This window comes from Amphiura filiformis, unplaced genomic scaffold (genome assembly GCF_039555335.1).
Source record: "Amphiura filiformis unplaced genomic scaffold, Afil_fr2py scaffold_100, whole genome shotgun sequence".
Classification (NCBI taxonomy): domain Eukaryota; kingdom Metazoa; phylum Echinodermata; class Ophiuroidea; order Amphilepidida; family Amphiuridae; genus Amphiura; species Amphiura filiformis.
In genome coordinates, this window is record NW_027305564.1 from 44,645 (window position 1) to 55,295 (window position 10,651).

Sequence of the window (10,651 nt, forward strand, 5' to 3'; positions counted from 1 at the left end):
ATTAAGAATTCAACAATATCAATAATGGTAGCTCTATTATAATGCACATTAATGTTTTTAGGCAAATAAAATTCCAAAATATGGTACATTTTCTGCCTTTGCATGTCACGTGGTAGGCCTATGTTGAAGTTGCGATTATATGTTCAAATAAGTTTTAGATGGATACCAACAAGACAAGTGGCCGAGTGGTCTAAGGCGCTAGGCTCATAGAGTATCCAAAGCGGTGCGCCGTGAGTTCGAACCCCGCCTCTGTCAAACTTTTAAAAAAAAATTAAAATTTTACTTTTTTTAAATTTCATATTGGGGAAATGTGACTGGGAGAATTTATGTATGGCGTGGAGTGGTGTGTTTAAGGACCGTCATGATTGATTATAATGAATTGAAAATGTGTTGTCATGTTATTTATTTATTTATTTATTTATTTATCTTTTAACAGACCAAAATTGTAAATGACAATGGATTTATTGTACCTGTTAACACAATTGGGGAACTCCATATCCGAACGTATTCTGCTTTTCTATACTATGTGGGCGAGGAAAAGAAGACGAGAGAAATGAAAGACGGAAATGGATGGATTCATTCTGGGTAAATTATACACTGTAATGAGATTTAGATTTTGCATCGATATTGAATACATAATAATCACAACGATTAATACATTTAACTGACTCTAAAATACATTTTCACTCGAGAGTAATTATATATTTTATTGGTTTTTTACATCTTTTCCAGTGATTTGGGTGTCATGGACGAAGATGGATACATCCAAATATGTGGGAGAAAGAAGGTTAGTACTGCCCGGTTCCCACCTATAGGCCGATTCAAATCGATGAGCCAAAATAGTGTAAAATGCCACGAGCGCACATAAGTGGCTCCATTTTCATTCCGGTTTTCATCTGAAATTGTACCGAGATGCTCAGAGTGTTTACACTAATTATTGAATAACCATTGTGTTAAGATATATTACATGAACAAGTTAGTACTTCACAAACTGTTAATTCAAATTTGGATTTAAAGATATAAAACTATTCAACAAATCTAGAATTATTGGTTAGGGTCATATACACACAACGTTGTTCTTGTATCAATAGTCTGGGGGAAAACTTAAATGCTTCATTTTATATATTACTTAATATACAGGATCTTATAATTAAACAAGCATTGAACTTGGCACCTGCTGAACTAGAAAAGAGGCTGTACCAGCATCCACGTGTTCAAGCTGCTGTGGTAGGTACATGAGAAAGATAAAGGGCTTTTAGCACTAAGGACATTCATACATTAAAGTGATCATATTTGGCTAGCAAATTACATTGTGTGTCTTTGTAAATTTCGCATGTATTTCTATTTTGCTGAAAAAGTTTTGTGTTGTTTGTCCTAAAATGTAATTTTTACTAGTTGGCATGCATATGAAAATCAAATTTAACGATCAAAGGCTTATCTTTTTGGCAAAATTGTAGAGGTTACCCTTGCTTCTTCCCTTATTGGCTTTGGCAATGTGGTGTTATTGATAATTAATAGCACTGTAGAGTCCGATCCCAGGTGAATATGATCCCTCCAGCATTGTCCAGTGGAAATAAGTTATCGAGCTGCAAGCATAGTTTTAATTGACACTTTAGGATGCACTTATTTTGTGTTTCACAATGTTCATTGTTTTAAATAATAGGTTATTGGCTTGCCTGATTCACGAGTAGGGGAAGAGATCTGCGCATGTCTTAGGTAAAGAATGACTTGCTTATTCGAAAGAAAATATGTTTATTTCATGTAATAAAGACAAAAAATGCAGGGTTACTTAACACTTTATGGTAAGAGATTTATCCAGTTCCCGCACGCGTTATTTCTTTCTGCAACCATAATGGGCCGCAATGCGATAACACATAGTACAATACATACATGTAATGATAGGCCTATGACTGAGGCTAGATATAACACGAGTTTATTACCATTATTATTTCCTCTTACTTAATAAAATAAAAAGCAATCGATAGAATTAAAATTCTACAACGGTTTACCTGGGGTTCGAACCCACAATCTATGTATCCATAGTCTAATGCCTACACGACTGTGCTATGATTCGTTGTGCCAGAAAGGTGTTTGTTTATGATACTTATTGATTACGGAATAAAGTGCATACACACAATATACTATTACTAGTATATTAGTACTAATAAATACGTATATAATCCTAACCCTAACCCTAACCCTAACCCTAACCCTTACCCTAACCCTTACCCTAAACCCTAACCCTAACCCTAAACCCTAACCCTAAACCCTAACCCTAACCCTAACCCTAACCCTAAACCCTAACCCTAACCCTAACCCTAACCCTAACCCTAACCCCTAACCCCTAACCCGTACCCTAACCCTAACCATAAGACCCTAACCCTGACAATAATGAACTTTGCCTCGGACTATGCGGTTAGTGATATATTGCGGCCCATTATGGTTGCAGAAAGAAATTAAGCTTCCCGCACCAGGAGAATGATAAGAGATTTACCCACTTCCCGCATCATGGGGAAGGAGGATCCATTTTATGTGTTTGTTCCTTCGGGCTCCCCAGGCCAGATGTGCAGGAAATCAGATCTTAAAGAAGCCGATTTACTATACAAAAGATTTAGCCAAACGTGACTGTCGTTAAAGAGGAAGCCCCGTCAGAGCAAATCTTCTGGTGACCCAAACCTGTCTGGTTATCAAATTAATTAATGACAAGGTTATCGCTGAATGTAATAACGGCTAATTGATGCAATAACATTGAAACAAGGCTAATCCAGGAATCACGGTTTCTTCTTGCTGACAAATAAAGATGTTCCGCGATGTTGTCTCAAAGTGACGAGCTTTTATTGATCGTATAAAAGATATAAAACTTTAGAACAATACCAATAATTGTTATTTTCGCATTTAGGGTTGACAAAGAAAATGTACCGTCTGAAGAAGAAATAAGGCAGTTTTGTAACGGAAAGGTATGCTTTGAAAAACTGTTTGTTTCGCCTTTTTTGTTTCTCTATTTTATATACTTATCATAAATATTCATGGAAACATTAATAATGATATCTTAAATGATGTTACAGTCCATTATAAATTAATAGAAGTTAGTACAATAAAACATCATTAAGGCATTGTTATAATTAAGAAAATAAGATTGGAATTGTTTTTGATTATTTCCAAAGGTCCATGAATTGTTAGTTCCCAAGTACATTCTATTCGTTGATGAAATTCCTACAAGTGGATCAGGAAAAGTAAGTCGTGGTATTTTACATATAATTATCATTTACTGAGTATTATATCGTCATGATTTGCGCATAATGTCCAAAGTCGCTAGTGTCACCCTCTAATACAGAGTGTCCCTGAAAGACCTGTATCATTAGAAACTTGATTTTTTAGATATTTGAAAGCCCAAACCAAACATAACTAAATAAGTGTGGTTTTAAGTGTGGAATCTTTTGATTTTTGACCATTGACCACCCTGTTCTTGAAATTTTAGAGATTTATGAAACCACCTCATTTTCAAACCATTGATTCATTAATTTATTTACTCTATGTGCATTTGTTTGTTTGCTTGTTTTAGCAGTTATCATAGCTATTTATGTGCGGTTTTAACCATTGTATAATATACATTTTTTTCTGTAGATTCAAAATCATTATTAATTATTAGTATACAGTGATCACGAAGAAGTATAGGATTAGGAGTACTAAATCTGCTTCACGTATTCTTTTTTGTTTATGTTTAAAAAAACTTCTTAATTCTGTGATTTCGTAAACCTTCATTGAAAGTCATTTAACATACCGACAATTTCTCAAAAGTTAATTGAGTGTTGATGATTAGTAATACATAAAGTAGTCTCCATGATTTATTCCAATAGTTTTCAAGACAGAAATTGATAGAAATGGCAATGGAAAAGTTCCCAATTGTATAAGGTAAGCTTTCAATAAGTTTATTGAAATAGTAACGTTAACTTAATTTGTTTCTAAATTACAAACCATTTAATTTTACGATTTTGTTTTTGCTTATGCAGTGTACATTATCAATTAAAAAAATGTCATTAGGATGTTACTCATGGGTTTCAATACTTAGGTTGTTGCTAAAGCAAATTTACAGTTGGTATCTTGACTATCTTCCATTATCTACCTTCGTAAGATTAAGAATTAGTTCACTTATTTCTTAGAATACCGATTTTATTTTTCAAAATTGACCATTCCATTTTGCTCAACAGACTCAGAAGATCTGACGATATCATCAACATCTCTCATTGCTACATAAATTCTTGTCCGGTCGCACAAATAGTCTGCATCACTTGAACTTATTCTAATCAGCATAACCTCGTCACAGTTGAATTGATATGCAACATCTCTCATAGCTACATATATTATTTGTGCGGTCGCACGAATAGAATCTGCATCTATGGAGTTTGCTGGAACTTATTCTGATCAGCATAATGCGTCGTGCAAAAGAGTTGATTTACTGGTTAATATAGCCTACTTGGTTCTGCTCCCAACACTAAGGCCAAAATTAACTCACAATGGTGCAGGCCCGGATGCAGGAAGCAAGTTAGCATAAGATCAAATTCTTTACATTTTCTATTATTACAAGTATATTTTGACCGTTCGGTTGGTGAAGACATTCTGCATCCCCAGCTGTTAAGCTGGATCGAATTATTTGATTGCGTCCTAAAAGAGGTGAAAGCCAAAAAATAAAAACAGTTATAGAAAAAAAAAGTCGTTCATTCACGTATCATTTTGTTACAAATATTGGCGTCACATTTCACGTATCATTTTGTTACAAATATTGGTGTCAAAAATTAACTTTTTAATCAAAATCAAATTAATGAAACAACATTTAACTTACAATAAGCTATTATATGTTGAATGCTTCCTTCGCAATTCGTGTTGCTTCAAGGCGTGAATACTAAAACAGAAAGACAGAGAACGAGGATTTATGAAACATTTTGATTATTTATCATAATATATTTATGAAGCACACAATGTAAACAAAGTCTATAAGCCCTAGGTAAATCCGGAAAGCTTTTAGCATACAATACAACATGAAAATAACCTAAAATTGCAAAATCATATGGTAAATATCAAACTAGTATTAATACCATTGAAAGTAAACTGTTGGCAAACTTCGACATAGTATAAGTTCATATTACTGTACTACAGGTTTCGTATCGGGGCCACCTGCACAGCTACACCATCAACACAATACCAATGCTATGACTGCACAGGATCCACCAGCAGTGGTACTACACTGATACTCCCCTGGCACTGCACTGTAGCATCAAAGTACCTTTTATTGGCGACGGTGTACCTGTACAGGCGGCCCCAATAGGAATCATGTAGCGTATCTAGACCCATCATATTGTTGACTGGAAAATGCTTGCGAAATAAGTCAGATATGCATAAAACGACATTTTTTGACAAAATAAACGAGACCTTTTTGTTTTCTGCCTCTGTTTATTGAATCCACATTCAGAAACCAAGCGATGTGATCGAGCATCATCCCGATTGAAGTGGTATTCTTATAGAAAGCAATATAATTATACGGCAAAAGAAAGAAGAGAGAGAGAGAAAGTGAACAAGAAAACAAACAAACAAAACAAACACCCCCACACACACATAAAACAACACAAACTGACAACAACAACAGCAACACAGAAACATGATATTCACCTTTCCATTCGGAGTCGTTGGAAATTCATCGAAGAAGAGAACGTACTTTGGAACCAATAGGGCATAGACCTAAGTGAATGAGAGACATCAGATAAATAAACTAGCAAATAAACCAACGTAGTCAAATTATAATCTGATACTTGACCTCTTTTTAGTTTCATTCTTTTCAAGAATCGTTGGTACATTAGCAACCAATCAAGTTCAAGTTAAGAGGATATTAGGTTAAGATTAGGGTTAGGATAAAGTTTTAAAAGTGTTAGGGTTTGAATCATGGTTAGGGTTAGTGTTAGGGAGAGAGAGAGGGTTAGGTTATTATAGAGCGCATGGAGTGTGTCGGGTGGGCTGATGCGTGATAATATTTCGAAGTACATACTTTTCCTCGGCAAAATTCCATGATGTCCTCCTCAGTAGGCGAATTATCCCTATCAACTCTGAATAAAAAAATCAAATGTAAATAAAACATTTAAATGATACACAGACTTCATAACTTTATCCCTGTGTTATTTATGCACTTCCATTTATCTTGGTTTACATGTTTACGGGACAAACGCCACTTTCTAATAAACTTTGCCGTTGTCTACAAAGTGATGAAAGTTAACATCACGAAACGTGCTAGTGCGATGCATTAAAATAAACAAGCAGAACACAATCCTACCTGATACAGGCACAGATTTCTTCACCCACTCTTTCATCAGGCAATCCAATCACCTATACAGACAAATATAAGGCCAAATATGTATATATATATCTAGAAATATTTAAAATCGAAAGGCGGGATTTGTTTCCTTTTGTTTTTGGCCAACTCAAAGTCAGTCAAATACGTTTGAGATGCTTGAAATTTTTGACACTTAAAAGATTCTTATATTTTTATAATTTGCAATCGGTAACATTTATCCCTGTTCTGTAATTAGATATAATTCTTGTGTGACATGATATTAACATACAAATGTCACTATGCAAATATCACGATAGTATAGAAAAGAAAACTGCAAAGCGCCACTCAATGGCTGCGAAGTCGCCGGGGGAGTCAGATGGGGGTGTCTCCCGTCTGAAGCTATCGATTTTTTGAAATTTGAGGTGCAAATGACGCCATTTGGTGCATCATTTTGTACTAATTTATTTTAGCTAACACGGGAATCGCATTGTTTAATGTTGAAATATAGAATATTGGAGATATTCCTGCAAAGTTTGATCAAAGGGTTTGATTAAAAAAAAAAATTAAATCTAAACGGCGCCGCGCGCCACTCGGGAAGCCACGGCGCGCCAAATGTGGCGCGAGCGCCGCTATTTGCGGACCCCTGGTATAGACGTTCTTCAAGTAAATTGCGTAAATCTTGCTTCATTTGATTATCCTCTGACCAATAACATTAAAACTATAGCAAAATATTGCTGCAACCGGAATATCGTTACGATTCGGTTGTTATATTCCACGCTGTTTGTACATACCATTGCTCCTAGTACTTTTGGATGTTCGTACAACACTGCTTCTAACTCTACCGGTATTAAGTTGACTGCTTCCTTGAGGATGATATCCTAGTAGGAATAACAATATACACAGGATAAATAATATATTTAATTATAAAGATAACATTGTTGAACCGATTTTTCGTAAAAGAGATTTGTGCTATTTTAGTTTCAATTTATACACCACATATGGAATACATGACCTATATAAATCTTCAACAGAAAGTGTGAATTTCAAAATCGGATTAACTGAATGAGTGACACCATTTGACATCTACGGTAGTCTTCCATAGGGGTGTATGGATTTCAATCGGAATAGCCCAATAAAGGATGGAAATGTAGTCACATGCATTTCACTGGCACTAATCTGGTATCACATAATTATACACCTGCGTCACATTGTACATACGTTACACAAAAGTATTTCGTAAACACCTCTTTTTCTTTAAGACAATGACCTACCCACCTTTTTCCTTCCTTTTATCGTAAGATAGCCTGCTTCATCCAGCACACCTAAATCGCTATAAAATTTAAAATTGAGAAATTAAACATAGAATCAAGATATTTAACATATTCACGAGTCACACATTAACATTTATACAGATATTTTGAAAATCCGTTTTAACATCATTAATGATATTGTCAATGCTAAGAGTGTTTTAGTCAGTATTGTAGGCATAAGATGTTAAATTATTGCAATTTGAGGACTGATATTATTATATGAAAATGTTTTCAAAAAGTAAAAATTTTTACCATTTTTGAGCAAAACAAATTTTTGTTCCAACAATTGGCATAACTTTAGGTACGTTTTTCGTCAAATTTGGTTTAAAGTCGAATAGTTTTTCGGAGTCCCAGCCGCACATCCCCACCAAACCAAAGTTGAGAAGCCCCCCCCCCCAGGCCTGGTGGTTATATGGAAATTAGAAGACCTACATTAAGCCTACTGGAAAACAGACCCTGGCAGAGATTTCTAGAATATCTTTGGCTCACCCAGTATGTATCCACCCATTGCTATCTTTTTCTTTCCTTTGTTTGCAAATCATCAGCCAAGTAATATTTGAAAGCAGAGTAACCCCGGACGAGAATTTCTCCAACTGTTTCCACAGGTACAATAATGCCATTGTCATCAACAATCTTCGTCTAAATAAATGTAAGAACAAGAACACAGCAACACATATTTTACCAACAAAGACATTCATGTCCTCACAGGTGCCCTGGGACGGGTGCCTACCATAATTGAAGATGAAGATGTGTCGAAACTTACTCTGTATATTTACTATAACCATGATAACAGTAATAAGAATTTGGTGGTGATTGCTAGCCATATAAACAAAACCAAAATAAGAATTTACACTAGGAAAAGAGCCTTCGTCTTCAGTGTAATAAACATGTTTTTCGTCTGTGCCGGTCACACCTTTTTGATTGTTTTTATGCGGTGGTGTGCTCCAAATGCTGTTTTTGGGGTTGCAGTGCAATTCTATTTTAAACTCTGTGTATATTTACAATAAAATTTTTTATAATCGCTTATGTGCTTATGAAATATGATGTTCTAAACTCATTCTCCTCGTCACTTCATATGTGCCTTTTGTCGTGCCTCCTCGTTTGCTTTTTGACTCATGGGAAGCGGCGTGGATTATGATATTTTCTTTTTGTTTATATTGTACTGTATACATTTTTGTTTAATATTTAAAAAAAAAATATTTGTATTTGTTAGGCCCTTAAATTTTCTTTGTTTGTAGCTTAAGATATTTTAATACGTTTCTGGTTGTGTAAAGCGCCTATATTAAATATGTCTTTATTATTATTATTATTAAACAAATTAGCCGGCCAGTAATAGTGACATGGTTTTTAAGTATATAAAAGAAAATCCTCAAGGAATCGAATAGCAACGCTTTGCCAGTATCTTTTGTGGGGCCTGAGAATACATCAGACACACCAAATTGCATTCTTAATCTGAGGAATACACTGCTGCTGTCAAATATTTAAGAAATTTTTGAAATTCGCGATATACAGTAATACACATTTTATGCAAATTATTAAAATTGTATGTTTTGATATTTTTGGCATTTAATAGTCCTCGAAGTAAACTTTATAAAACTAATGATATGTACTTAAAGTGTAGAGCTGAGAGGAAAAGCCGTCAATCATTTAAAAACGTTTACCTTTTGTATAGAAGATATACATTTTGTCCACAAAAGGCTTAAAGTTTTTGTCTTTTTGAGAACAAAATGTATATCTTCAATACATAAGGTCTACGTTTTCAAATGATGGACAGCTTTCCCTCCCAGCTACATACACTTCAAGTACATATCATTAGATTTTAAAGTTTACTTCGAGGACTGTTAAATATAGTATAATATCAATTTTCAATAATTTGCCATAAAATTTGTATTATATTTTGATGTGTCTGATTTTGATGTGTCTGATTTGCTCTTAAAGGCCCACAAAAATACCGTGCAAACGTTTCTATTCGATCCCTTAAGGTTAAGCACGATATTTTATTTTCATCCATTTTCTCACCTCAAAACCGTCTATAGCATAAGTAGCTGCATCTGCTGATTTGTCCGGTGGGTCTACAGGGTCACCCACATGAGTCATTAACATTTCTGTCATACCATAGCAATTCTTTGTGCGTAAATAAAAATATAAAACCTGTTAATTATTAAGAATTTCACACTTAAAACAGGCAAATTTACAATACGGAGCGGGTCGCGAACTATTTTACCCGTTTAAGCAACTGTATACGTGGTGTCCCGCCTATTAGGGTTAGGGTTAGGGTTAGGTTTAGGGTTAGGGTTAGGGTCTTAGGGTTAGGGTTCAATATTGATCGGAGATAGGGCCTATATACGTATTAACTAGTAATATAGTATATCGTGTATATACGCTTTATTCCGTAATCAACAAGTATGATAGAAAGACGGCTTTCTGGCAGAACTACTCGTAGCATAGTGGTATAGCGTCTGACTATGGATCGCTAGGTTGTTGGTTCGAACCCCGGTCAATCCTTGGTAGAATTTTAAATATAATATAGTTCGTTTCTTTTTGTTAAGAAGAAATACTTAGTAATAATGGCATGTGGAATCTAGCCTCATAATACATGTAATACTATACATTATGTATTATAAGTTTCTCCTATTCAAATGTTAACTACGGAAAAAAAATTCGCGAGCGGGTCATGCGTACACGTCACGAAATGACATTTTATTTACTGAGATCCAATAAGCTTATATTAATATTCGTTACTTTGTGAAGGGATTGCATCGAATTATGAACCATCTCTATTGTATTAGTCTGTCTAAAGAGGGCGCCATTAATTACCTTTTGTTTACAGTCAGTTGTTTTTACACGTAATTGCATGCACAAAATGTCTCAAATAATTCCAAAAGTGTATGTATGTTTTCAAGCAATATTTTATCAGTCTAAATCCGTTGAGGTTCGTCAGTGAACCTCATTATAAGTACTGTTTTTTGAATTCTTTGTATGAATAACGCACTATGTTATGATACAATACTTAAGAACTCAA

General features: G+C 34.6%; 2 protein-coding genes across 3 annotated transcripts in view; one reads left to right on the top strand and one right to left on the bottom strand.

Annotated features, from left to right (window-relative positions):
• LOC140144942 (medium-chain acyl-CoA ligase ACSF2, mitochondrial-like) overlaps window positions 1-5,790 on the top strand; it is a 25,823-nt gene extending 20,033 nt beyond the window's left edge. For both annotated transcript variants that reach the window (XM_072166739.1, XM_072166740.1), the window contains exons 12-19: window positions 437-585; window positions 733-787; window positions 1,141-1,227; window positions 1,664-1,716; window positions 2,900-2,957; window positions 3,165-3,233; window positions 3,858-3,912; window positions 4,209-5,790. In XM_072166739.1, coding sequence (XP_072022840.1) covers window positions 437-585; window positions 733-787; window positions 1,141-1,227; window positions 1,664-1,716; window positions 2,900-2,957; window positions 3,165-3,233; window positions 3,858-3,911 — 525 coding nt within the window. In that variant the 3' untranslated portion in view covers window position 3,912; window positions 4,209-5,790. The remainder of the gene's footprint in view (window positions 1-436; window positions 586-732; window positions 788-1,140; window positions 1,228-1,663; window positions 1,717-2,899; window positions 2,958-3,164; window positions 3,234-3,857; window positions 3,913-4,208) is intronic.
• LOC140144943 (uncharacterized) lies at window positions 4,461-8,277 on the bottom strand. The gene is made up of 7 exons (XM_072166741.1): window positions 8,119-8,277; window positions 7,595-7,649; window positions 7,111-7,197; window positions 6,320-6,372; window positions 5,665-5,733; window positions 4,841-4,900; window positions 4,461-4,662 (listed from the first exon to the last, which is right to left on the bottom strand). Exons 1-7 carry the CDS (start codon window positions 8,253-8,255, stop codon window positions 4,461-4,463), a joined length of 663 nt encoding a protein of 220 aa, XP_072022842.1. The 5' UTR covers window positions 8,256-8,277.
• Window positions 8,278-10,651: the final 2,374 nt, after the last annotated feature.